The sequence below is a fragment of the Pangasianodon hypophthalmus genome, chromosome 20, assembly GCF_027358585.1.
Source record: "Pangasianodon hypophthalmus isolate fPanHyp1 chromosome 20, fPanHyp1.pri, whole genome shotgun sequence".
NCBI classification, from domain to species: domain Eukaryota; kingdom Metazoa; phylum Chordata; class Actinopteri; order Siluriformes; family Pangasiidae; genus Pangasianodon; species Pangasianodon hypophthalmus.
Genome location: NC_069729.1, coordinates 17,153,601 through 17,181,485, shown reverse-complemented (window position 1 = coordinate 17,181,485; position 27,885 = coordinate 17,153,601). Strand labels below are relative to the sequence as shown.

At 38.2% G+C, this 27,885-nt stretch overlaps 4 protein-coding genes across 7 annotated transcripts in view; 3 read left to right on the top strand and 1 right to left on the bottom strand.

Annotated features, from left to right (window-relative positions):
- iffo2b (intermediate filament family orphan 2b) overlaps positions 1–5,211 on the top strand; it is a 44,289-nt gene extending 39,078 nt beyond the window's left edge. For all 4 annotated transcript variants that reach the window (XM_026932756.3, XM_026932755.3, XM_026932758.3 and 1 more), the window contains one exon: positions 205–5,211. In XM_026932756.3, coding sequence (XP_026788557.2) covers positions 205–310 — 106 coding nt within the window. In that variant the 3' untranslated portion in view covers positions 311–5,211. The remainder of the gene's footprint in view (positions 1–204) is intronic.
- Positions 5,212–5,755: 544 nt separating this feature from the next.
- Positions 5,756–15,266, top strand: aldh4a1 (aldehyde dehydrogenase 4 family, member A1). The gene is made up of 15 exons (XM_026932897.3): positions 5,756–5,983; positions 7,523–7,616; positions 7,706–7,798; positions 8,024–8,071; positions 8,595–8,750; positions 8,860–9,009; positions 10,317–10,391; positions 10,529–10,716; positions 10,925–10,998; positions 11,756–11,952; positions 12,117–12,164; positions 12,253–12,405; positions 13,637–13,758; positions 13,900–14,018; positions 14,364–15,266. The coding sequence occupies exons 1-15, from the start codon at positions 5,943–5,945 to the stop codon at positions 14,474–14,476; spliced, it is 1,671 nt and encodes a 556-aa protein (XP_026788698.3). The 5' UTR covers positions 5,756–5,942; the 3' UTR covers positions 14,477–15,266.
- A 2,445-nt stretch (positions 15,267–17,711) lies between these two features.
- LOC113538082 (transcription factor HES-5) lies at positions 17,712–19,249 on the bottom strand. The gene is made up of 2 exons (XM_026932910.3): positions 19,106–19,249; positions 17,712–18,942 (listed from the first exon to the last, which is right to left on the bottom strand). The coding sequence occupies exons 1-2, from the start codon at positions 19,154–19,156 to the stop codon at positions 18,556–18,558; spliced, it is 438 nt and encodes a 145-aa protein (XP_026788711.2). The 5' UTR covers positions 19,157–19,249; the 3' UTR covers positions 17,712–18,555.
- A 4,711-nt stretch (positions 19,250–23,960) lies between these two features.
- On the top strand, positions 23,961–25,045 carry her15.1 (hairy and enhancer of split-related 15, tandem duplicate 1). Its single transcript, XM_026932883.3, has 2 exons — positions 23,961–24,101; positions 24,214–25,045. The coding sequence occupies exons 1-2, from the start codon at positions 24,039–24,041 to the stop codon at positions 24,619–24,621; spliced, it is 471 nt and encodes a 156-aa protein (XP_026788684.3). The 5' UTR covers positions 23,961–24,038; the 3' UTR covers positions 24,622–25,045.
- Positions 25,046–27,885: the final 2,840 nt, after the last annotated feature.

Below are 27,885 nucleotides of genomic sequence, written 5' to 3'. Positions count from 1 at the left end.
TATTTATGTATTTAAACAACTTTCTAGTCTAGACAGCTTATCATTATAAAGTTGTTTCTAAGTGACATATCTTGCATGATATTTCCGCATACTATAGCATATAAATAAGCATAGTATCACAAGAATTTAGAAATTTAGAGCTGTGATTACCATTACCATTTTTTTTACCATTCTGACCATTTTATTTTTCTGTTTGTACCACAGAAGCTCTCCGTCCTTCAGCTCAGTGGCGAGCAGTGACTCAGGGAACACTGATGAGATCCAGGATGAGTCAGACAAGGACGGAGATACAGAGGGGGCAGTCAGCTGATATTTACCCAGCCGGGTCACACCCTCCCCTCACCGAGCTCCTATCAGCTCCAAGGCCACTCAGCATTCGGCCAATAGTATCGAGCAGGACCAGTCCAAAGGAACTCTGATGGACAGGTCCTATTTTCCTGTAGGTGCTTTAAAGTCTCCTTTCTAGTGGGGAAGGTGAAGAGGGACGTTCTCTTGCCTCTTGAGCATTGTGCCTCTGCGCTGATGTCCTAGGGTGTTCTGTCAGTCAAATCAACCTGACCAATCACAAGCTTCATTTACAACCGTTTTATAGAGTAGGCAAGCCAAACCGTACCTACAATTAAACTACAATTCAGTGTCAATACAAGACCCCACAGAAATTTACAGTCATAAAGAGCCATTTCGCATGTGTGAACCTTTTCAAGTGGTTGGATTTTCTGTCTTTTCTACAATGCTGTATTATTAAGAAGGCAGAACAATAGCTTTGAAGGCCACTCTAAACTCTAATTAACAAAAACCCAGTAGCGTGTGTGGACAGAATGCAGCACAGCTCTCTAAGGTCTATGCAAACAGTTAGCCTTATGTCATGTTTTCATGTTATCTAATGTTATGTGTATCCTGATTGCCATCTACGCTGGGAAGACAGTTATCGCCATTGAGTGCTTCTAGAGGAAATCGTGAGGCCTGTAATGTTTACAAGCTCAAAGGAGGGAGCTGTGGTGCAGTATAGGTGCCTACTCAAGAGCACTCCACTTAAAAAACTTACCAGTTTCTGTGTTCAATTGTCATAATTATGGATTGAAAAGAGCTATGTGCCTGATCTTATGACTGGACTTTTTGATTTTGATGGCCTTAATGTATTCGCTTGCTTTAAAAAAAAAAAAAATCGCAGCCTGCATATTTGCTCTTATAGACTTCTTGTTTTGTATGTCTTAATAATTTTTGCTGCTTTTTCCAAAGACAAAGCTGCCTTATTTTGTTAAGCGGCTTGAATGAGAGACTTCAGGTAGCAATTCTGATCAATGGACATTTTTGTTGCGCAGGTTACTGTCACTATTACTAATATATTAATTTAGTGATGATGACCAATCAGATATGCCAGCATAATTTCAACCATAATACTGAGCGTCTCACGTTTGGCCAGCAGAGGAAAATTTTCCATTAAGTTTATCTCTGTAATTAGGCTCAAGAAAGCTATTAGTGTTTCCATACTAAGAATATCATGTTATTTTTGTCTTTTTGTTCATGTTTGACTTTCTGGCATTTATGTTGCATACACAAGTTTTCAACAAATATTTTCATATTCATTTAAATGTCATTTATGTTTTTTCTAGGATTATTTTTTTTGTTCATATTTAAACCGTCTATTTGTGTAAAAATGAGGTCCTGACATTAATAACAAAGATTGATTGCAACGGTAAAATGATTCAGTACAAAATCTTGAAAAACATTGCACAAAACAGAAAAATACAGTTGCATTCATTTGAGACTCCATAATACACAATCCATTATATTCAGCTTTTATTATACTGTGTTATATTCTACTTCTTAAAAGTCATATTATGGAATTTCATATGAAAGTCCTGCTTAAGGGTTTTGTATGAATTTACTTTTTTTTTTTTAAACAATATTCAGGGTCATTTGGATGCTTTCTCTGGTAAATATGTCATGCACTAATCAAAATTTTGCCTTTTAGCCTCAAACAATGCTTTTTTTTATATTCTTTAACACAATAACAGGAAGATCATACTAAATTTCTTTGTACCAAGCCCAACAACAGAAATCTCAGTAGTGACTTCCTTTTTTTTAATCATTAAAATGTAAAAATAATGGGTTTATATGAATGTAAGAGAGATATAGGAAAAGACTTTCCAGTTTAAAGGTGCAGTTTGTAAAGTTATAGACCTTTAACAATCATATAACTATTAGATAATTTCAAACATACTTAGGAAAACTGACATTTGCCACAACTGACATGTAACAGATCTGGCTAGTTTCTTCATTTAATGCTTCTGTTGACATTTCTTACGGCCCTGAAATTTGAAATGGAGCATCTCAGCTATGCCCATTTTCTGTAAAAGGGCCATTCACAGGGATACAAAGTTTCACCAGGGGATGTGCTGGGTTGAGGGGAAGGGAAAGGCTCGTCAGTTTTTACTCCAACTCCAGTTCATCTCACAGGTACCAGAAGGTGTAATAAATCACAAACTGCTCCTTTAAATGCATGTTACAGTGGTATCAGAGTGTTAGGTTTTAAGGTTTTGTGCTTGTGACCAGAAGGCTGTGAGTTCACATCGCAGGGTTGCCACTGATGGGTTCTTGAGCAAGACCCTTAACAACCCTGCTGTTTCACCTTGTAAGTCGCTTGTAAGTTATAAGAATGTGCTGATTCAGTTGAAATTCTGTCATGTAGACACTGGAGCTTTACTGAAGTAGCAGTACAGATATGGCCTGAAACACCTTGGGGTTTTTTTTTTCTCTAGGAAACGTCTTTGCATCATTTCGTGTGCCATGTTCACTATTACTCTTATCATTTGAAATCCTGATACCTCAATATCGGAATATACATTATATCCATGTAGACACATCCTCTATGAAGAGCTTTCATGTGCAATATTATGCATTCCAGTACTGTTTTTAACACACCCTCATCGACTTCCCCTCACCACATGCCTATTAGTTATTAGGCAAAAGTTACCCAGAAGCTGACTATAAATGTTGAGTGGAACAATACATACTTGATATTCTTGAAAAATATCATACTTGATTTGCATAAGTCAAACTGGATTTTATGTTGCCATCTACTCCGTTCATATGAGTTAGCTGATGTTATTTCATTCATTTATAACTGCTAGCTGATTAGCATACTGGCTAAATAGAACTCTAGTTAGCTAGTTAAAATGAAATAGACCAGGAGTATAACATGCTTCATCAGAGACTGTGTTGTGAGCAGTTTTTGAATTACATGTGAGCCAAAAGAAGTACTTGAGCTCCCTTATGAGCAATAAGAGCATAGGGGGCAGAAAAGCAATAATTTATGAGTTATACTAAGCCCATCTATCCCAAGCCAAAGGAGTCTCTTCTCTGTTCGTTGACCATAAATTAAAGCTGCATGCATTTTAAGTTTATATGAGCGCTTAGTGGAATTACATTTTTTATCTTGCTTTTTACAGAATTGATATTTCAACTCTGTGTAATCTGTGTATGACAGAATGTCAATACTCTACTGCAAGCAAAAAAACTTCACAACTGAAAGAAAAAAAAAATTAAATGAACAATACCATTCAGTAGAGTACTAATGTAGTCTCTTGTTTAAAAGTGCAGTTTGTTCAATTTAAAAGTGCTATAGACTTACATCAATCATATCATTTTAAACATACCTTAGAAAAACTGATTTGCCACAGTGACATGCAACAGATCAGATTTTTCTGGCCCTGAAATCTGAAATGGCAACTCAGGGGGTATGCACTCACATTCAGCATCAGATGTTTAATGAACTCTGGGCAGATAATCCCCTGAGCTGTTTAGCTGTAATTAGTTAAAAAAACACCGAATATAAATATTGAACTGGGATCAGCAGTTTTGGTGGAAGTCATTTTGATGCTGAAAACCTAAATAAATAAATACAATTGTATCTTTCAATTGTCCTCCAAAAAACACATGTACACACATTTGATAAACTAGAACCACTGATTGATGGTGTAAGAAGGAAAGATTATGCGACATGTACAGATGCCTACATGTCTTGATTGGTTGGATGTTGGTGGTCCATATAATTTGTTTTTTATCCTGTGTTCAGAGCCCACATAGACCAAATATTTTCTCAGAGCAGATCTTATATTGAAAACTGTAGGGCAAGAAGCTTAATATCACCAACTCTCCTTACTTAAAAATCACTGACCGGACCTTTAAACTGTGAATTGTTGCTGAAAACAGTGCAGCCAATCTGAAATGAGACCATGTTATAGACCCGGTTAAGCATGAGACTCATGGCAAATATGCAAGTTAACGACTGATAAACCTGGTCCTTGGTACACGTTCATCCCCTTGTGCTGCAAGTGGCCACTCGTGTAGTCTGAATGGGAAGTCATCAGGTGTGCATTAAAAACAATATTGGACTGCAGGGACAGTCTTCCTGTTTTAAGTTAATCTTTGACAAAAGAAAAATCTGCTCCTTGTAGTATTGCTTTCCTCAACACCAGGTGATGAATGTATTAATGGGTGATGCAGTGGGTCATTGTTTTCACTGTAAGGCTTCATGATATGAACTAAATTCTGTATTGCCTCAAATGACATGATTCAAGATTATTCAGTTCTTCGAGATGATTCCAGGACAAACTAAAACAATGATGGACTGAGCAGTTGCTCATCAGTCTTTATTTGTGATATTGCAGTGTGATATTGCAGTGTAATATTGCGAAAATGCAAATAATGTATTGTCCATCCTTACCTCACTGTATTGCATAACATGCCCTTTTTTTCTGTATAATTTCTCTTCATCAAATGGTGACAGTTTGAGACAAATATTAAGTAAGAAGTCAGCATTATCTCAATGTTTAAAAAAAATTAATACTGTCTGAGCCTAATTTGGAAAATTATACTAAACAGAAAACTAGAAATACTGATGAATGATTATCCATATTACGCACTTTTCCAACAACTCACAGCCATAATTTTCATCAGTAGTATGTCTTCCAGTGTGTCTAAATGCCCATACATTGAAATTTCCTTTTCTGCATCTTTTTTTGTAATGTCCAAAATTACACATATATATTTGAAAATGAGCTTTTCTGGTTATTTGTTAATGTTTTAAATATGTAAGCCTTTGCAATCTGGTGTGAGGGATGTACAGATGTTTCCAAATGATGAATGTGGTTGGTGCTGGGGTTTTAAACAAACAAAAAATAATAATAATAAAAGATTTATTTCTGACTTGTGTTGACTTGTTGAAGGTTATTTGAGCATGCTTTGAAGGGGACCTCGAGGTCACGTGACATGCACCTTCTTTTCGTGTAAAGAAATTCTGCAATTCTAAAGCTACTTATCTTTAAATAACTACATTATACATATAATTATATCATTATGTACAATTCGACAGAAATATAACTTTACTTTGCTGAAGTAGTGACCAAATCCGGTTGAAAGCTGTGACTGTTTTATAAATAGAACGGTCCTGTCAGAAACGGCTGCCATGTGATTGGCTAAGAAAAGACGTCTCGTAAGCTGATTGGCTGGTTAGAGACTCGCCCTCCGGCGCGTTCCATTTAACATATGCAGGGGGGAGACAACATGATATATATTTTTTTTATTTAAAGGATAAGTTTTAAGATTAAGCTGAATATATATTTAACATGTAAACACTGACCAACCATGCTTTGTATTCTTCATGAAATTGATATATCTTCAAATATCAAAGAAAATATCTCCTTATTTTTGAGACTCCCCCCCTTAAAACAATAATAGTACGGTTCTATTTGAATGCCGCTAGTCTTGGCTTTAGCAGTCAGGCTATCTTGTAACTTGTACGTCATAAATTCTTTATGGAGGTTGCTGAATGAGTTTATTTTTGCTCATTTAGGTGTAGAGGTGTCTCCTTAATTTTATTTTTATTTTTTGACGTACATTTGCTGAGTTGTTTCTTCGTCTCTGGTTCCTTTTGAGACATGCTGCGCGTGCGGTCGGCGCTCAGTCGGTCCTGGAGGGGGTGCGTATGTCATTTCACAAGGATAACTTTGACTCCTTATAGCCAGCCCGTGTCAACAGTGTGAAAATTAAAGTGCGAATATTCAAAAAATATGACATTTCTTCTATTATCTCTGGTGGAGTTCTGCAAAGCCGCGCTTATCATTATTAGCCTCATTATTAGCCTCTCACGCGCCTCTGCCATATTGTATAATATCATAAATGTAAAAACCTCCAAAAACTTTTTTTTTTGCAACAGAAAATACGAACTTTTTGTTGTGCCAAGCTTTTACGCTACTGTAAACTATTGGCTTCATGGTCCTGCGTCACTACAGAAGATCACTGAGGTCATGGAAATGACGAGAAACAAAGTTGCCTCCTTCAGTCTGTTCACACTGTTTCAAGAGCACGTGCATAATTCCTGTTACTTACAAACAATGTGTCAGTTTACTCAGAACTTTTATCCAGGGGGTGTGGCCACATCTGGACTGTCTCAGTAACTGGCTTCACACGGCTCATGTCAGTGACATCCAGCTGTGGCTGTAAGATGAGCCTTTTCTGTACAGATAATCTGGTGATTAGACAAATTACATATATATTTTTTTCTAAAATGCATGCTGTGGGTAGTTAGTGGTTAGTGTTAGATAGCTAGCTAGCCAACTTGTAGTATTAGGTAGTAGTATTTGGTCCTTTGCTGTTTGTAGTTTATTCACTTCACTTTTGGTGTAATCGTGAACTGAAAAGGGCAGTGGTGGCTCAGCAGGTAAAAGTTTTGTGCAAGCGACCAGAAATTTGTTAGGTCATATCCCAGGATTGCATGTGCGCCACTTTTTGGCCCTTGAACAAGACCTTTAAGACTTGACTCTTTAGATACATGCTTGAATTGGCATAACTTTAATTCTTTTTAGGCTTAAACGACTGCCGAATGAATAAAATGTTAATGAAAGAATGAAGATCGTAAAGGTAACAGTAAGCGCTTAGGTTATTGTGGAGAAACTTTATGAAGAACAGTTCTCTTTTCCATTATTGGTTAAAGAACATTAGGATAAGCTTGATTTTTTTTTTTTTTTTTCCTAAAAATATATATATATATATATATATATATTTTTTTTTTTTTTTTATTTTTTTTTTTTTTTTCTTCGCAATTTGGTCATTCGTCAATTCCCAGGTATTAGCTAGCTCTTCTCTGTCAAGCAACAGCAACCCACCAGGGAGGGTGAAAACTAGCATGTGCTTCCTCCGCGACACGTGAAGCCAGCCACCGTCTCTATTTGAACTGCTGCTCATGTGTCACAGGGCACTGTCACACTCCCAGAGGAGAACGCTATCTACCCTCTTCCATATACATGAGCTCACACAAGTCGCTGTACTTGACAATGGAGACGGTAACACCAACCCTCCCAACCAGAGAATATGGCCAGTTTTGTTAGACTCACAGTCTTGCGACATTTCTGCTGTACCACTTACAAGCCTTAGTTTCTCTTCTCTGATGCTAAAATCATACTGTGTTTTTAAAAAGATGTCTGGAAACATGACACAAAATCAACGATATGCTCCACAGGTTCAAGACCTTCCCTTGTGCAGCTGTGGAGGTTAAGAATGAACCCATCTTGGCATTCAAAGAGGGAAGCAAAGAAAGAGCAGAGCTAGAGAAGGTGAATATTGCACACACAAGCCCTAATTAATCTGTAAAATCTAGCCACTTTCATGCATTTTAAAGCAAAGACTTGTACTATTTTGTCAGGCGCTACAAGACCTAAAAGGAAAGATGGAGGAGATTCCATGTGTGATCGGAGACGAACAGATATGGACCAAAGATATCAGATACCAGCTATCTGTGAGTACAATATAACAATTTTTTCACAAACCTGTAGCAGTAAAGCCAACACTGTTCATTAAAGTACAGTTGGACGCAAGGTCATTCAACAATTTGCTGTACATAATTAGGTCAATATTAAAACAGTGAAATAGCCAAAGAACAAATTATGTGCAGTGTGTGATGTTATGAAAACAGTGTTATCACAATACTGATAATATATTATTATACCTCTCTTACTTACAGCCGTTTAATCATGCACACAAAGTAGCCAAGTTCTGTTACGCTGATAAGGTAAGGAAATGATTTTACACCCCAGCACCTGGATTGAATGGATATTATATAACCTACTAAAAATATATATATAAGTGCTGCAATTTGAGAATCCACAAAGATAATGTTCTGCCCTATATGATACTTACTCACAACTGCTGGGCAGTGTGCCCATACATAGAAAAAAGTGCAAGGATGGATTTGGATGGATTTAAAAGCATTTGGATTTAAATGAATACGTGGTCATCTAAGTTAATGTCCATCTATTCATCTGTCTATCTAAATGAATATCTGTCCATCATAAGTTGGATTTGGATATTTGAATGCATGTGTGCTTTGGAAAGATGGCCTGATTGAATGGATGGACAGATTGGGATGGATGGATTCTGCAGTTTGACTCCAGCAATGATGGATAATAAAAAAGATTGTTTAGGGTGTGTAGTGTTAGTGGCTGTGTTAATAAATTTGCAAACTTGAGCAGTTCCCTGCAATCGCACCAAGCAATTTCTGATCTGTTTACTATTTACTTCACCTTTCACCGCAGGAGCTCCTGAATAAAGCCATCCTGGCCTCGGTGGCAGCGAGGAGAGAATGGGACCTCAAACCAGTAACAGACAGAGCCCAAATCTTCTTCAAGGCTGCTGATGTAATCAGTGGACCAAAGAGAGCAGAGGTTCTGGCCAAGACCATGATTGGCCAGGTAGTGCTTCATCCCTCAGAGCGAATAAACAGAATCGAGTCAGCCACACTGGCACTTTTACAGCCTGACTTCCATTGTAGAAATGTCATGTTATCCTCTGCTGTTTTAGGGTAAGACCATCGTGCAAGCTGAGATCGACGCTGCAGCCGAGCTCATTGACTTCTTCCGGTTCAACGCCAAGCACGCAGTAGAGCTGGAGCAGCAGCAGCCTCTGAACAGTGATGGCAGCACCAACACCATGCTGTACCGTGGGCTTGAGGTGGGCTCCTCCTTCAGAAGTACCTAAATCGATATTAAGTTTACACACAAAGACCAAAAATTACAGTATGCACAAGTATCTTAAAATGGTATGTTATAGAATGTGACTTGACATAAATATTGCAAAATCGTTTGTGTTTTTAAATGAGTGAGGAAAAATTGGTATATACATAGAAAAGATAAAATGATAAAATAAATAGTGGTGAACAACACTCCGGTCATGATTCGATTCACGATACTGGCTTCATGATTTGATTAAAAAATGATCAGTTGAAACACTGGAAATAGAGCTCCAAAGTTGGCTAAAATGCAGACTTCCGCAACTTCCTTCTGGGGCACTGAAGATCTCAGAGGCATGGGACAGGTGTCACTCTTACTGAAGAGCGGTTATAACGTGGTTATGTAAACATATAATGTATAATGTGTGTCAGTCATTGTGATCCACAGCTATCGGCCCCAGCGTGCTCTCTATATTCATTTTAACTTTATGAGTTGTGCAGGTTGGGACCTCTGGTGTTCAAACAGTGCAATTGCATTAGCTGCATAATTAATAGAATGCTGATTTCCACAATGAGAATCATCAGATTTTTCCATTACGATGTATTGTGTCATGATGCATCATTACACTCCTCGCACTAAAGCAGGGGTTGTCAACAGGTGGACCACAGTCGAGATGCAGACCGAGCAAAGTACATGGAAAAAATAGCAGAGCCAATAAACATTAAAAAAAAAACAGTTCAGCGACTCAGCGACTTTTATAAATATGATGCAACTCTGTCCTGTGGCTTATCCAAGCATATTATGTAAATTATTTAGCTGAAGGCAGCTCATCAGACCAATGGTTAGCTACATGACGAAAGACTGTACCACAGAAAGGGGATTTTTCCCAGACTTTAATAGATTTTTTTAATTTTTATTTAACCGCCCTGCTCTATAGAGAGTAAAAATACAAGTGGACAGAAATATACACTCATTTGTTCAGAGTTTGTGGTGCTAGTCAAAAATGTTAACGAGAACTGCCAGCGTGAAACAAAACATAACCACATCAAATTGTCTTCACGAGCTAATCATTTATTGTCAAGCATTAAAAGGTAACTGTTGTCACCATTCAGCCATGGCAGTTGCTTATCCAGACTTTTGTAAGCAAGAAGTTTTATGTACATATTATAGTTGAATACATCTACAATAAAGACTGGTAGGTTTAGAGGCAAAAAGCCAGCATTAAAGCCTTTGAGTTCATGTGGGCATGTTGGGCAATATTGACACAGTACTGTCTGTTTGATCTTTTGTGCTTTATTCATTTTGTAGGGCTTTGTAGCTGCTGTGGCTCCTTTCAATTTCACTGCCATTGGTGGAAACTTGGCTGGCACACCAGCTATAATGGTGAGCTCATTGCATCAAAAGATTTAGCAGAAAATTGGCTTCCTCTGGTTAAATCTTAAAACTGTCAGTCAAAGCTCTATTGTATTGTTTACTTAATTGTTGCTTAATTAATTAGAAGTTGTTGTGTGTTTGGTCAGGGTAACGTGGTGCTGTGGAAACCCAGTGACACGGCTATGTCTGCCAGCTATGCAGTCTATAAGATTCTGCGCGAGTCCGGCTTGCCTCCCAACATCATCCAGTTCGTTCCAGCTGATGGCCCGGTTTTTGGCGACACTGTCACTTCTTCTGAGCATTTGGCTGGAATCAACTTCACCGGCAGTGTCCCGTAGGACTCTATTTCTTTTTCCCCTGATAAATTGCTTTAATGTCAGAATTTCAGGATGTCAGGATCCATCAACAGTTAACTTCCATGTTATGGATGCATGGATGGAAGTGAAATTTTTTTAAGGTTGTGAAGATGGGGTGGAGTAGTATTTTAAGTTTACAGGAATGGAGTTTAACATACTATGGCTTTGTGTTTTTCTTTTCTCCAGAACATTTAAGCGCTTGTGGAAACAAGTGGCACAGAATCTGGATATCTACAGAAATTTCCCTCGTGTTGCTGGAGGTCAGTGACTTTACTACAGTATTTACAAATTCACTTATCCAAACGATTTCCAGGTTCTTTTTAATATGTTTGATTTCACCTAAAAGTCGTGTAAACATTTCAAGTTCGTTCATGTTATCACTTACATTATAGCAGCTACAAACAGCCATTCACTTACCCACCTCTCTTTTTACAGTTAATAAGACAATAAAACTCAGCTTGTTGTGTTAGAGATAAACCAGAAAGTCCTCTGTCCTGAAGACTTTCTCGTTATTGACTATTACAAAGTGCTGACACTGGAGACATTAATTTAAATGTTAAATAAGTGTCTGTATTAGAACGAGCACCTTAATATAAACCTCAATTTGAATCACAGACGGCACTATTGAATCAGAGCCGCTATTATAGAAAATTAATCAGTGCCTTCTGAGCAACCAAGACATGTGGCAAAATAAGACGGTGGAAAAGAATTTGAACTCGTCCCTATAGTGAGTTAACAACCGGCCAGGGAACCAACCCCAGCCACTGTGGTTGCACATGACAGTGCACTGCCAGTGCTGATCCCCAGCCCAGATAAAAAAATTGGGGAAGGAAGGGCATCCGGTGTAAAAACTGTGCCAAATCAAATATGCGGACCAATGATCCGCTGTGGCGACGCCTAACGGGAGCAACCGAAAGAAGCAGCAGTCTGTAGTGAGTTAACACTTTCTGGAGACTCTCCACATCTGTGCAATTACGTTTTGGTCTAAACCTACTGTTTTTGTTTTGTTCAATCCAGAATGTGGTGGCAAGAACTTCCATTTTGTGCACAAGTCAGCAGACATTGGCAGTGTGGTGACTGGCACCATTCGCTCAGCATTCGAGTACGGAGGGCAGAAATGTTCAGCTTGTTCCAGGATGTATGTCCCAGACTCGCTCTGGCCTCAGATTAAACAAGAGCTCCTGGCTGTGCACAAACAGATCAAAGTGGGAGACGTAAGTAGAATCGCTTCTGTTGTCAGCTGTAGATATCCACATAAGACCTAGACTTTTTATTATTATTATTATTATTATTAATAATAATATTATTATTTATTGTGTCGATCACAGCATTGTAAGTAGATTACAGATTATAAATTGACTTTTGTTTAACTTCACAGCCTGTCGAAGATTTTAGCACATTTTTCTCAGCAGTTATTGATGACAAGGTAAGAAAGAACTTATTACTAGTAATGCTATTATATTTGCTCCCTTTTTTTTTTACAACTTACTTTCCAAATTTTTCTCTTCTGCAAGTCCTTTAGCAGGATCAAAGGGTGGCTCGAACATGCCAAGTCATCTCCTGATCTTACTGTGATTGCTGGAGGAAAATGTGACGACAGGAAAGGATACTATGTGGAGCCCACGATTATTGAAACCAAAGACCCTCAGGATAAAATAATGAATGAGGTATTTATCTCATGGTTATTCTCATAATGTGCCAAAGTAATAACATTGATTATAACACATCATGCATTATTTGGATATCTTTCTTGATGGAAGTATCCAGAAAGCAGAGTTTGAGAGGTTAGCGATGCACACACAAACAGGATCAGACCAGTGTGTGCATGGACTTTGGTTTGTTTGTATAAGCCAGTCTCTCCCACTGAGCTGCATTATATGCTTAACTTAACAGGATGAAAATCTCAGTTCATTCTCCTTTCTCAAATCTGTTGAGCTACAACAAGATCTGCTATAAAGACATTTATCAAGCTGGACACGAAAAAGTGTATTTTGTGTTGTTGTTGTTGTTGTTGTTGTTGTTGTTTTTTGTGGTTTTTTGGGTAAATCATTTGAAGAGCATTTACACAAGCAATGTGGTGTTCATGAAAATCCAGTCAGTTAGAAAAACATTTGTATCCTACTATAGCTAATATGATTGCATAAAATTACATATAATGTAATCCTCAAATAATACACTTCACATCATATAATTGGATTATGACCCAGTTGTTTCATATTAATGACTTGAAAGAAAGCAATCCATAACAAATCCGTAAATTAAGACAAATTGGAAACAGTATTGAATTAGGACAAAAGAAATGCCTTCCTTCAAAAGGAATGAGAGTTAATGTGTTTATAGCTGATGCTTTGCAGTGTCTGAGCTGCATTACTGGAGGATTTAGCTCACACCAGGTTTAGGAAGCGCTCTTAAACCATTTAGTTGTCATTTTGTTGATTTAGCACTTTGCCATTTATGGAGTTTTGTGGATGTCACTGAATGTAAATCAGCAGTGCGGTGAACACGCCTTGTATTTACGAATGCTTGGCATTTATCACAGATTTCACCAATTTGAAATTTAGTGATTATTTTATTATTTTCTGTGGAAAGAGAACCTTCCTGTAAAGTAAATTCAGCAAGGTGATGAACATGCAACAAATGAAGTAGAATCCTTTAGCCAAGTGAGCAAGTTGCAAATAATCATTGATAGAACAACAAGTAAGTGAAAATCGCATGAAGAATAATAATACAGGACTTGCGTACATGGTGATTATACAAGCTATAAATACTAGTGATGGGCAATTTAAGTAATTTTGTAGTCAAGTACTTGAAGATGAACACAAATAATCCATTACTGAATATTTAAAACAAACACGAAATTTGAAATGTATCACTGAGAAGCAGTGTATTCCTTCTTAGGAGATCTTTGGACCAGTTCTGACTGTCTATGTCTATCCTGAGAACGACTACAAGAAAGTGCTGGAGCTGATTGATAACACATCTCCGTATGCACTAACAGGGGCTGTCTTTGCCCAAGATAAGTAAGTATCACATTCTTTTAAGAATTATTTCCCAAAATAGTTCAAATAAGTTATTTTGTGTCTAACAGGGTGCTGCCCTTGCTAATTTTCATGTTTGTGGGAATTGGTAAATTTACTGCTGTCTGGAAATACTTGTTTCAGGGCTGTTTTACATGAGGCAGCAAAAGCACTGAGAAACGCAGCAGGAAATTACTACGTTAATGACAAATCGACAGGTTCAATTGTGGCCCAGCAACCATTTGGAGGCGCCAGAGCATCAGGTGAATGTTTAAAGCCGTGTATCCAATGTATTAAGACTCACTGTGGGTGAGCAATTTAGCCAACAGTTTTATATCACAGTCTTGTCTTTACATAATTTACCTGCTATTTGTATGTATTACACTATGCACATTTTTATTAAAATGGGATCTTTTGGAAAGTCCTTTTTTTTAACTTACATTCAAATAAAGTTACCTTTTATTTCATCAGTAACTTAAACTACAATTTAACAAACCAGAACAAATGTACAATGGCTTGTAGAAGTATTCATCTCTGCCTCCTCCTGTTCTTCTTAGCTGCAATATCTACTAGTTTTGCTTTAACTTATTATTTTTCTATCCACTCAGGTACCAACGACAAGCCCGGCGGCCCACACTATGTCCTCAGATGGACCTCACCGCAGGTTGTAAAGGAGACCTACGTTCCACTCAGAGACTGGAAATATGCCTACATGGGCTGAGAACTTTCCTGTTCCATCCACAAAATCGCACTTATCAACAAACTACTCTAATAACGACTGGCCTTTTAAAGTTGTATGCTTCTTGGTTCCCACAACAGTGGCTTGATGGTACGGTGTCCCCTTGTGATGCTGTTCTGGACTACACATTGCAGAACTACTGAAACAGCCCTTAAATATGTGAACACAGTTAGGAGAACGGCATGAAAGCTGCCTCCAGTGGTTTCCCAGCCCACACACACGTCATCAGACGATACTGCAAGTTTTAATAGTATTGATTAAAGCAAGAGGATCAGAATTGCACTGATAATTTCTGTTACTGTCATCTGTAGTGTGTTTTTTGCTTACTTATCTTTAAAATAATCCTCACCTGGGAGTTTACCCCAGCCATCAGTGTATAAAAGTGTTACAGTAGTGTAAATACAGGTTGAGTTAGATTACCCTGAAATGGGCTACTTTCTTGTCTGAATCTAAACTTGAGTTAGATGCTGTAATTGATTAAATAAATACAAAAAGCTTATTAATACCTAATTAAAACATAATATTATGATGCTGCTTAGTGCTATAATGGTCAAACAGATGGATATGTGGAAATTGGCTCTGAGCTTGTAGCAGTTTTGACCTTAACTTGACTGACAGTAATGGAGTCTCCAGCAGTTATGAATTTTAAGTGAACTTCCTGTTCAACTTTGGTGGAAATTTTGGTATTAATATCATACTGATCCTATGTAATGCTGTTAGTGAAACAAGGGAATCTGGAGCTGTGACTCAATAAAGGTATAGTTGAACAGTACTGTGTCTCTGATATTCCTCATTTATATGACAGCAAACTGTTATCAAGCACTTTATTATTGCTACACTTGGAGATGCTGACATCTAGTGGGCTTTGTCAGCTATCATTGCTTTGTCATAAATATTCACAAGATCATTGTGAGTTCAAATAGTTTTTTATTCAGCATTTGCAAAAGTAAATAATTTAAAAAGAAAGTTGAGGAAAATGTAAAATACTTAATACACAATGACTCAAATCGAATCAGGCCTGTTACAATGCAGTTATAATTTAACACCATGGTATGGGTTTCTGAGGTCTAACAGCTCTTTCTTTTTGTGAAACATGCTGATAGTCAGATGAACAGTGTTACAGAATTTCTTGAACAGGTCTTGCCATGTGGGCCATTCTTTCATGATGCCATGAGATAGCATGAAACCCTATTTATTGGAAGCCTAACTCATTCTCTCTTGGTAGACGCTTTATCCTGGTCAGAGTTGCATCCTGGGAACACTGAGGATGAAGCAGGAATACACCCTAGATGGGATGCCAGTCCATCACAGGACACCATACACAAACATTCACACTCTTATTCACATCTAGGGGCATTTTAGAGCAGCCAATACTTTGGTCATGGTTCAGCCCTGATCCTGGGATATACTGTCAGTGTCCCTGTGGGTTTCCTCCAGGTTCTCCAGTTTCCTCCCACCTCCAGATATCATGCTGGTAGGCAATTTAGCTATATTAATAGCTTCTAAGTGTGAATGTGAAGGACTGGTGTCCCATCCAGGGTGAATTCCACAGCCAGCCTGGCCAGAATAAAGCAGTTACTTTAGTTACTGAAGAATGAATGAATTATCTAGTAATTTACAACCTGTTGATCCTGTCTGTCTGGCACACTTCACAGTTTATTACTGGAGTGTTGGATCAAAGAGGCAGTATGGTCACAGATTCTCAGAGCTTTAAGGGGTTTATTAGCAGACACACTTCATGTCACTCCATAAGGCTTTATGGCTGGAAGTGATTTCTTGAAAGAGAGCTTAGCAAAGCAGAGTATGTCTTCTTGTTTAACATGGATATTGAAGACCTAATCGTTATCTTATCCAATTATTGGCATACGTAGAATAATGATGGATAACGAAACCTACACTGAATAACAGTTCAGATATTTACTCTTCTCATCACTCTTTCCTTTTACTCAGCCTAAATAAAGCAGGCAGTCCCATAAAAGACCCTAAATGACTAACTTCAAAGTGTCCACACTGCAGGCCCATAACACACACCTTGGACACTTTACTGCGGCTCTAAGGCACACTTCTTAACACATTGTAAAGTGAGAGATGTGCTGACCTGGGAACGAGTGCTCTCGGAGAATCCCTCACACATACTTAAGGTTTCAAAGTCTGCAATTAGATCAGCTGTTCAGTCAGTGGGAAAAAAAAGAAGTGTATCAGTTTGGCCAAAAAGTTCATAAAATACGTGTTTGTCCTGTGGAAGAGACAATACAGTGTCATGTCTAGTTTACTTAGATGTTTCATTCAAGATACTATAGCCAGTATGACAGCCCTGGTATTATGTTTGGACTCAGATGAGCAGTGTTGATGTAGTTCATACTAATAAAGCTGTAATGGATCACACTCCTGTCCCTTATAACTTGTGAAGAAATGTGAATGGATGAAAATGAGACCATAGTGAATATGACACACAGATGCATGTCAATACAATGCATATACATCAGGATGTACATTTTTATTGTGATTACAGGATGGCACTGGGACAGTGTTATACCACTGTTAGATTTGTTTGATGCGAATTGATTTATTACTGAGAGATTAAAAGGAGTGAGTGATAAGAGAAGAGTATATGAGTGTTTACTGGCCACCAATCTAAGTCTTACTATGTGAATAAATGTAGAGGTAATACTTCGATTAGTATAGGGCAACATGGTGGTGCAGCATGTAGCATCGCCACCTCACAGCTCCAGTGTCCCTGGTTCGATCCTGAGCTTGGGTTACTGTCTGTGCTGAGTTTCACGTGTTCTACTCATGTCCATGTGGGTCCTTGAAACATGTTGAGAGGCACACTTAATTGCCCATGGGTGTGTATAAGTGTGTGTGTGTGTGTGTATGCCATCCCATTCAGAGTGTATTCCCGCTTTGCACCAAGTGTTCCCAGAATTCAGCACTACCCTGTCCACGAAGTTATGAAAACTCTTAACATACAAATAAATGTAGAGGTAATTAATACTAATAATAATAATAATAGGACGTTACATGGTATAATCCAAGGTATTACGGTGACATGTATCCTGTGCTCATGTGCAAGATCTGTGTTGTGTGAGTCCACATTACATGTATTAAAGTCATAAAATACATCAGTGGATTAGATCAGACTGGAAAATATGACAAATCTGATCATCCCTAATGGTTCGCAGGTAGATACACATAAATCAAGACACCAAAACAAACATTAACATCCAGGTTACTTTTTATTGTCTTGTTACAGACATACTTTGACCATTCTATCAATATGATAGATCATATACATGCAATAATAATAACAATATTAATCAAAGTCTCTATAGACAATATTCACAGGAATACAAACACATGACTTTTGGGCTTCCCATACCACACAGTTTCTATTCTCGTGGAACATTTTTGGGCCTAGTGACTACTCAGAGCCCTTACAGTGATCCACACCCTCCCCCTTCTAGACATGGCTTATTATTATTATTATTATTATTATTATTATTATTATTATCCATCCATCCATCCATCCATCCATCCATCCATTCTCTGCACCACTTATCCTACACAGGGCCACTGGGGAGCATAGAGCCTAACCCAGGGGACTTGGGGCACAAGGCGGGGGACACACTGGACGGGGTGCCAATCCAACACGGCACAATCGCACACACACTCATTCGCACCCTATGGACAATTTGGAAATGCCAATCAATCAGCCTACAGCGCATGTCTTTGGACTGGGGAGGAAACCGGAGTACCCGGATGAAACCCCTGAAGCATAGGGGGAAACATGCAAGCTCTGCGCACACAGGGCTGAGGCGGGAATCGAAACCCTAACCCCGGAGGTGTGAGGCAACAGGGCTGAGCACTAAGCCATTATTATTATTATTACTATTATTATTATTATTATTATTATTATTTTACAATTTGTAAAGAATTATTATCTTCACATGTGAAGTTCTGTGCACTAAAACAGTTGCTGTTTGCATTAACACTGTGACACTCTATGCAGTAACACCATGAGCATGGCTGAGTAAGTGTCTTGTTTTTGTTATTGCTGGGAATCACCACGGTCTCCAAACTGCTCCCGTGCATTCAGGGCTGCTCTTGACATCATTCACACTCATGCTGATACTTCCGGTCGCTCTGGGATGTATGGCATGACCCAGACTGCTCATCATGATGTGTTTGCCCGTTTCGACTCGGTTATGCACCGTGAGGAAGCGCGCGGTCTCTTCCAAGCAGCGCGCGAAGCCGTCAGCGTAGCACTGCTCCGGAGATGCGCGTGCCACCGCCTTGCTTTGTTTCAAGTAAGCAACCGCCGTTTCTAAAACGTCCGCTTTTTCCAGCTTGGGTTTGGGATTCAGTTTGTCCTTAAGCAGCAGTTTCAGGCGCTCGATCCCTGTGTTGATGCGATCTCTGCGCATTTTCTCCACCGCCGGCTTCCTTAACTGTTCAAACCACCAGACATGACACATTAGCGAACGAGCGCGTGCAGGCTTCTATTCTGAGCACTGACTAATTATTATATCATATTATATATTATATGATATTTCTGAATAAACATTAACTAAATTGCTGAACAAACTTATTACTCATTACTGAAATACTCACTCTGGGTTTCTCGTTTTTCTCCGGAGTCGGTGTGCGCGTGCTAGGAGCCATCACTTCGTCACCTCTTCAGCGTTGCCTGTCGGTCGCGTGCGCTTCGTTCACGTGCCAAAACTTCATCCCCACTTTTATACACGCGGTTTTCGCGCGCCTTCTGTGTTTACGCTCGTGCTCACATGCTGTCACATGCTGTCACAGGAGCCAATCAGGGACGCCGTGGCGACAGTGAGCTCGTTTTTAATTGGTCAGATCTCCGGCGCGCGTGCCTTGTTAGACAAAAACGTCAAAACAGAGGCTATAAGAGTACCTCAGAAACGGCGGGAAAATCCATCTGAAATGTGTTTAGCACATTCATAAAAACACATTTATTACTTATTATGAGTAAGAATATCTATAGTATTATTATAATAAATTATATTGACTAGAGGTTTAGTATTAGATACTAATTAGTGCACTGATAAAGCAAGACACTGCTCGTGAATTGGTCATTAAATTTAAAAACAATAAATATAACAAACTTTATCTTTAACAAAATCTTTGTCCTGTTGATTAAGCTAAAACCAAAATATCTAGTCTTTTGATGTTATTAGAAATAAAATATCTACTTCACTGTGAAGATGCTGTCAAGAGAAAGACTTTTTACAGAATTTTTTGTTGGAATTGATCATTTAATCAAGAAACTGTTTTAAAATGTTACAAAAAAAAGTTATAAAAATGATTTTAGGTCAGTTTTAACATAACTCCAACAACAACAATCAATATTTTGGGAAATTCATCATTAATATCCTTGTAATTAGCGATAGGAATGAACAAATGAAATGTAGAATTTCATGGTTGCAGGTCATCTAGAAAACAGAGAATTTTTTATTCTGGATTATTTAAAAAAAATACATTTGAAGGGGAAAAAAACCAAAAATTAAAAAATACAGTGTTGTTTAATGTGTTTATAATAATGGCATAATTTGACATGTATATATCAGGAACCAGGCTTTCCAGGGATATATGACATGATGCGATTGTGCCTTCTTCAAAGATGCTAAGTTTCAGATAATGCAGTAGTCGGGAGTGGACAAAAATGAATTTTTAATACTACAATTTAAGAGAAGACATGTTGTAGATGCAATTTATATTTTAAAAATAAATAAAATCTGAAAATTTATTTAATTGACCAAAATTTTCATTTTTGGCTGTAATATCTTGCCTTAAATAAGTCATTATTTTATACCTATACTTATACTTATCATGAAGAAGAAAAAGGGATCCTTCTGGTTTTAAACACAGAGTGGTATTTAAAATGAAGCTGTAGCTGTTATCCACGTGTAATAACAAAGATCATACAGTTTTAACACTATGGAAATACGGACACAGACAGTGTCTTTGCGAATGACATTCATATGGCATGCAATACTTCTACTTTTTCAGTCAGTCATGTCGGAGCTGCTGCAGAGGTGGTTATTAATAAGGTATAGCCCCAAAATTAATATTGAATATTGAAGCCACAAGTTAAGTTTTTGATTATCTATTTGGTGGCCAAGAAATGCTTGGAATATTCATGGCAATTATTGCATTTTAAGATGGCTGAGACACAGAAATCAATTGAATTAGACGACTGTGGCCACATGAACCTAAGCATGCAGATAATTAATAATATTATACTTCACTTCAAGCTTGGAATCATGCATAAAGAAATACTTGGACTGCAACATGGATATACCATTAGCTTGCATCAACCTCAAATAGACTTTACTGTAATTAACTGGAGTTTACATATTAAGTGCAATGTTACCTCAAGTTGGGCTCAAGTTACTCAATTCATGGTCATGGCATTAAATCTCTATTTTAAAAAATCCAGCATGTCATCTCACCGTATACTCTCAACCTTTAATCCAGTCTACAGCAAAATGCTCATCTCTGGTCTCACTAACAAAGAACACATCATAAACCAAAGTGTAAAAGATGTGAAGTGCAGATGTTTGAACACATTTCAATTTAGTGAAAGAGTAAAGAGTGTGTGTTGGCTAACAATTAAATTGACCATGCTTTAACAAAGTAGGCCTACTTTTACTATTTTGTACCTTAGGGTATATTTACAAAGTGTACAGAGTGTTATATTAAACTAACATCAGATTAATGAAACAGATATGGGCTCAACTCATATGATCCACTCATTTCCATCAACTAAAATGGAAAGAATTTTGTACAGTATGCATGACTGAATTTGCAAGAAATATTATGAAATTTAAGTTTAAATTTTAAGAACAGGGGTAAAAAAATTTTTACAACTTTATTTTCATGCAGTCTAACAAAATCCACATCACCCTCATTTGTTCAAAGTCGTATGAATATTTCAAGGTTGCAAACTATGACAAGCATTATAATCACAATATGTTTTGGTACTGCAAAACGAATATAACAGGAGCACCTGCTGAAGCGCATAACTGTGTTATTGCATCACTCCATTTAACAGCACTCTTGCTTTGAATCATCTGTATGTGTGGGTGGTGTGGGTTGTTATGGAGGGCTTAACCCCAAATCCTTTCCCACACTCACTTCCAGCTCCCGCCAAAAGTAACTTGTAAAGGCACAATACGTGGGTGCCTCCTTCCAAAACCAGGCTTTGACGGTATGCCCCTTGCCTGACACACTCTCACCCCCACGCAGAGAGTGAGAGAGGCAGATGCTGAGCGTGCTCCTCAGCATGTTAGCTGGGAAAGCCCTGACCTCCCCTCATCATGGTGGAATTTTGGCCTTGATGTGAGGAAGCACTCAATGGCATTCCAGTGTCACATGACCTGGCATTCAAGCTAACCATGAAAAGCCACTTGGAGCGCAAAACTGTGGCATTGTCACATACCTACTGCCCCATTAGGAAAGTGGTGGCAGTTGATGGTGTGTTTGTGGTCATTAAACAAAAAGAGAGGGAAATGGGAAACACTTTGAAAGAAAACCTTAAAAAAAAAAAAAAAAAAAGCAGACTCTACAAAAATAGAGGATCTCATGCTTGAACTTTTTTTTGTAGAACTAATGTTTACAACTCATTCCATGTAACGGTCAACAGGTGAATTGGCATTTTGTGGCATGACAGAATTAAGGTAAATAGTAACCATTTGCATAGGCAGGTGCACGGTGCTTGGCTGTATACATTGCTTCAGGTGTGTGTGTGTATGTGTGTGTGCGGTTATGGGTTCCTGCACCTTGATGAGATCTGTCAACAAGAGGTCTACCTGTAGCCGTCCCTTTCTAAGGTGTGTGTGGGAGAGCAGGAGGCTTTGTGTGTGTAAGCAGTAGTCCAGATGGTCTATTCAGGCTGAGGCATAATGGAGCACACTGGATCAGTGGAGGCAGGGTGGAGCCGGTTGCTGAATGGAGCCAAAGTGTGGGAAACACACACAGGTCGAAGCTCTCACACATTCCTTGCTGGAGAGTGCTGCTTTGGCCAAACTTTAGATACTTGGGCAGCTGGGCGCACAGCCATAGAGACAATATATGCCTGGATATGTGGCGTATTATGGGGCTTTTTTTTAATGGAAAGAAGGTCCACATTCTTCTAGTGGCGTCGTCTGTCATCATGAGTCATTGTTGAGAAATTTGTAGCTTGAGGGGAGAAAATGAGCCAGTAAATGAAGTGGATAGAATTTTCCCTCCAAAACCACCACAGAGCATATGGTGTTTATAGACATCTGCATGGTTGTTTGAACACTAACAATGTCAAGTATCTTATTTTACAACCTTATGCTACCTATCCAGTTAGGATTTCACTTTTTGATGTCAAATAACTAAAAACAAGGAAATATTTTTTGCAAATTAATAATAAATGGAACTCACATTGAGAATAAAATTACTTAATACCAGATTACATGGTTAAGACTTTTATCATGATGAAAACTTTCAGGATAAAGAGAAGTTCATGTTCAAATCCTCACTATGAAGTACGTGTAATGCAGATGTTTAAGCACATGTCAATGTAGTGAAAGAGCGGGGGAAGGAAAGAGTGCGGGAATGGAGGGAGCAGGTGATATGGGAGAAGTTCGATGAGAAACTGCACGCGTCCCACAAACCCGCGCCACCTCCGGGCTGAGCAGCAGGTTCAAAGTGTGTGCATGAGGGGTGGGGGAGTTGACGAGGAGGGGTGCAATTCTATTGACTTGAGGACGTGTGAGCAGGATCCTTCCTGACTTTCCCACACTGTCTGTCCATTTATTACCCGAAATTCTCGGGTGGAGGGAGGGTGCCCAGAACAATAGAAGTGTGCCGTCCTCCAGGGCATGGGATAATTGTGCTTAATTGACATTTGCTGTGAATGCATTCCTCTCAGTGTGCATATGTGTGGGTATGAGAAAGCAGCAAAATAATATATACATATATATATATATATATATATATATATATATATATACACACAAATTAAATCTTCGCTCTGATTTAACTCTGATTAACTGCATTTCTGACACAGTACAAACTTTTTTTTTTTTTTTTTTAAAGGAGAATGGTTATAATTATTGCCCTTCATATCTTGAACATCTGTTAAATTTAGAAATGTGTGTGAGCCAGATAAGAAGTGTAATGTTTTATCTTTATGCCAGTGGCCCTTGGGAAATTATCAGACTCTCAGTCCCCAGTTGTAGACGGCTTATCAGTCAAAGGTTCCCAGGTAATAAAAGTCTAACAACCTGTCTTGTGTCTGTGCTACTGATATCTAGAAGGCCGTCCCCTCTGTGGGGGCCATGAGGCCAGTTAACCATGGAATAATTGATGCCTCTTCTATTGTCGAAGACGCCTCACCCACTGGCCTCTGAGTGTGGGAAACCTAATCCTGCCTGGGACTCATGCCTTTGTAATGCTAATGCACTCCTATAAATAGGGCAGAGAGGGATCCTCACTCCAGACCACATCTGACTCGCTCTCCTCAGAGAAGCACAGCTCTCCTTCTGAAACGATGGCTCCTACCTACATTCCTTCTGCTGACTACTCAAAGCTTTCCAACAAGGAAAAACATAAAGTAAGTATCTCTACTGCTGTATATTCAACTATGTAAACTTATTACTTTGAAATTTGTTCTATTTTCACGAAGTGAACAAGTTGCTAACAGAATTTCTCTTTCCTTTTTTTAGCTAAGAAAACCAGTGGTGGAAAAAATGCGCCGTGATCGCATCAACAACTGCATCGAGCAGCTTAAGGTGATGCTGGAGAAAGAATTCCACCAGCAAGACCCCAACACAAAGCTGGAGAAAGCTGACATTCTGGAGATGACTGTCGTCTTCCTGAAGCAGCAGCTGCAAAGCCAGATCTCAGCTCCTCAGAAAGCTCACTGTGACGGTTACTCTCAGTGCTGGAGGGAGACCGTCAACTTCCTGTCTGCCAAATCCAAACTGGACGTGACACTTCAGCATCTCAACCGCTGTCAAGAAGACCAGAGAGCACAGAAAGATTTCCCAGTGTCTCCACGTTCCTCCCAGATCCACCAGGCTCCAGTCAAGCAGGAGATCAGCGTAAACAGAGCTGTGTGGAGGCCTTGGTAGAGACACTGAGCACTGAGACTCTCTCATGTTAACCAGATGGTAGTTTCACCGTCTCTTATGATGTAGGAGATTTGTATTTCCGCATACTTCCAATATGGATTTTGAAAGAAACACTCTTCTCTTTGAGAAGCACTTAATGGACAGATTCTTCATATTGAAGACTGTTGGAAGCTGAACTTTATAAGTTTGCCTTGTCAAGTAATTTTTTACAGAAAGTCTGTATGTCTTCACTAATTCTGCTTAGAATAAGCATTTTAATGACTTGTTGGATTATGTTATTGTAATCTTTGATTTTGGCCTTTTGTAAAGGCTGTTGAGAAATTGTACATTTTCTCATCTTGGTACTTTAATGCACCGAAATGAATAGTTGACACTGTGTGTCTGGTGTTGTTGCTTAATAAAGACAAATGATTTATAAAATGAACTTGTGACTTTCTTCTCAAATTCTTTAATAATCCACACTGCTACAGCATGTACACTTCAGATCTTAATGAAGATTTCAGACACTTCCAAACCATAACACTGAGGCTTTAAATATGTGCATACAGATTTTGTAATAATTTGCATAAAATACTTACAGATTTTGTAATAATTTGCATTTCTTGGTTAAACAATCAGTTGCTGCTTATTATGTACTCATAAGTGATGGACGTTTGGTCCATAATGTATAATATGCATCTCAGATTTTGCAGTAATTTTCATTTCTTGGTCAGATAAACTAGTGCTGCTTATTATGTACACAATAGTAATGGAAGTTGGGTACACTTCTGAGACATGAACCTTAAAAGCAGCACAGAGTTAAGATACTTCTTGGTGTCAGTATTTTTGTAAGTACTGTAGCTGTCGCACTTAGTAAGCAATTCAACTACACAAATCAGTAGACATTTATCATAATCACACTCACATTTATCATAATCACATTATCAAGTTAGTCTTCTTTCATATGTTAGGTTAAACTAGCTGTTCAATCTTGACATACCGCACACAATATATTTTGTACATATGCCAGCAAAAATACAGTTTAATACATAAAATTATTCAGTAACAAATCTTTTTCAGTTTTAAGCTTAATTCTGCTTAATTCTGCTTCCTATATTCTTGCGTGCTACAATTTCTTTGTCATTGTGAACTTCCAAACCAAATTATTGAATCTCATTTGGAACTGATTCTGACTTTTAAGTTTATAACCATATTTTCATAACATAACTTTATATCGTCACATGTTGATTAACACTCCATTTCATAATGAATCCATGAAATCTAATTAAATCTCCCTTGGGTGGTCTTATCATCCCTTTCCCATGATAACATTAATACAGGCCATAACTGATATTTAGTAAGAAGCTATTCTGTTTCTATAAACAGGTTTGACAATGAAGACTGATTGCACACAAAAGTGATGCTCCATTTACAATCCGTTTCTCGGCGTCTAACAGCATGGGTCTGAGACACTCTGCGCTTTCCCACACTCAATCGTCCAATCAGAGGCTTGTGTGCAACACTTGATAACATCAATGGCTTGAGCCTGAGGGCAAACCTGAGCTGGAAAAGAGAAGGAGGGGGGACGCCAGGAAGCGGAGTGTGTCTCTCAGAGGGGGTTAGGACATAGAAACGGTGTGTGTGTGTGTGTGTGTGTGTTTTGGGGGAAAGGGGGTGGTGGCTGTCTCTTAATACAACTGACAACTTGACAGAGACCAAAGGCTTCACACAACAGTAAAGGCACATGCCACATACTGTAGCCACAGGTGTGTAAAACAATTTCCATGTAAAGGTGTGAGAGCGAGAAAAGTGTGTCAGTGCATTTTCTATAGCATCAATCTTTTATCTTTTGATTAGTTAGAATATAATCTAACTAATCAAATAATATACACACCAGGGAAATGTATAGCATCGTACTTTTTTTGGAGCCATTACAGGTTTGTATTTCTTCTTTCCATGCACAGAACAAAAAAACAAAAATCTCACTGTGATAAAATGTTGTATCATACAGTATTTGAACATTTTGTCTAATATTAACCCCACTTTTCCTAATCTTTAATAAACTTACACTTGAATAAAGTTGACATTATTTATGCTTGCTATTAAGTTACTGGGCTTTAGATTAAACCCATTCAAGTGAGCAGTAAGTTGTGCATATAACTGTAGTTATTAAATAATAACTATAAATACAGGTATAACTTTGCTAGTAGTTTATCATAATCTCCACCACTGTAATATCATAAAATAATGACAATATTAAACTTCTTGGCAACATCACATATTTCTGTGGGTCTTCAGACACCCCTTTGAGAACCACAGGTCTCTCCTGTAGTGTGTTTCCTTTGTGTGTTCTTCTGCCTTCTAATCCCACTAACCGACGTCCTGTTAGACAAAAGACTTGTGACAGCAATTCTGTGTTCGCACGTGTGACAGTGTGAAAAGTGTGCCAGTGCTCTTAGTCACTCTAACAAAAGTTACTATCTACCAAATCACTAGCCATAAACAACACCAGACTCTGAATCTGATTCTGACTCTGAGTCAACACCATGACTATGCAATATCATCACTATGCAATACTAAGTAGATTTTTATGAGTGTATAGATAAATGTTCTTCTGGCTTTTGTAAAGGTACTGCACTATCAACGTCATTATATCATTTCAATACGGAAGTCAAACCAAAGCCAACAACATCTTTTTTTTTCATGAGATCAAGCTCACATGTCTTTTTCTGTAACAGTTTAGCTTATTAGATCCTGTAATAGATATATGTTTTGATTGGACTCTGCTTCACTTGAGCATCATTCTGCATTAAAGCATTCATATACTGTACATTATATAGAATATATGTATACATGTACAAATATATAAATGTGCATGTACAGTATACTATATATACTGTCTATATATATATATATATATATATATATATATATATATATATATATATATATATATATATATATATAAAATGCAAAGTTCTTACAACACATCCTTGGCCTAGTCAGTATATCGTACTAACTGTGTGTGTTTGTCTGCTTTCTAATCTTCATTTGATGTCCTGTGAAACCAAAGGAATACGGCAGCCAAATGTGAGACACAGATCTTACAATTCCTTTCATATATTCAATCAATATTAACTAATCTCTTCAACAAGTTGATTTTAAGAAGCCTACAGGTCTCTCCCTGGGGAAGCTGTGAATCAGAGGTGGTGGAGGGTCAGAATTCACACCACCATGCCTAATGGATAATTTAGCGCGGCACACTTCCTTTGTGTCTGCGCTGAA

Coding starts and splice junctions, on each gene's coding strand:
- LOC113538082 (XM_026932910.3), bottom strand. CDS start 19,156: ATGGCTCCTAGCACGCGCACACCGACTCCGGAGAAAAACGAGAAACCC. Junction 18,943..19,105: donor AGAAAAACGAGAAACCCAGA/GTGAGTATTTCA, acceptor TGGTTTGAACAG/TTAAGGAAGCCGGCGGTGGA.
- aldh4a1 (XM_026932897.3), top strand. CDS start 5,943: ATGCTGCGCGTGCGGTCGGCGCTCAGTCGGTCCTGGAGGGG. Junction 10,999..11,755: donor TTTCCCTCGTGTTGCTGGAG/GTCAGTGACTTT, acceptor TGTTCAATCCAG/AATGTGGTGGCAAGAACTTC. Junction 13,759..13,899: donor GCTGTCTTTGCCCAAGATAA/GTAAGTATCACA, acceptor TACTTGTTTCAG/GGCTGTTTTACATGAGGCAG.
- her15.1 (XM_026932883.3), top strand. CDS start 24,039: ATGGCTCCTACCTACATTCCTTCTGCTGACTACTCAAAGCTTTCCAAC. Junction 24,102..24,213: donor CCAACAAGGAAAAACATAAA/GTAAGTATCTCT, acceptor TCCTTTTTTTAG/CTAAGAAAACCAGTGGTGGA.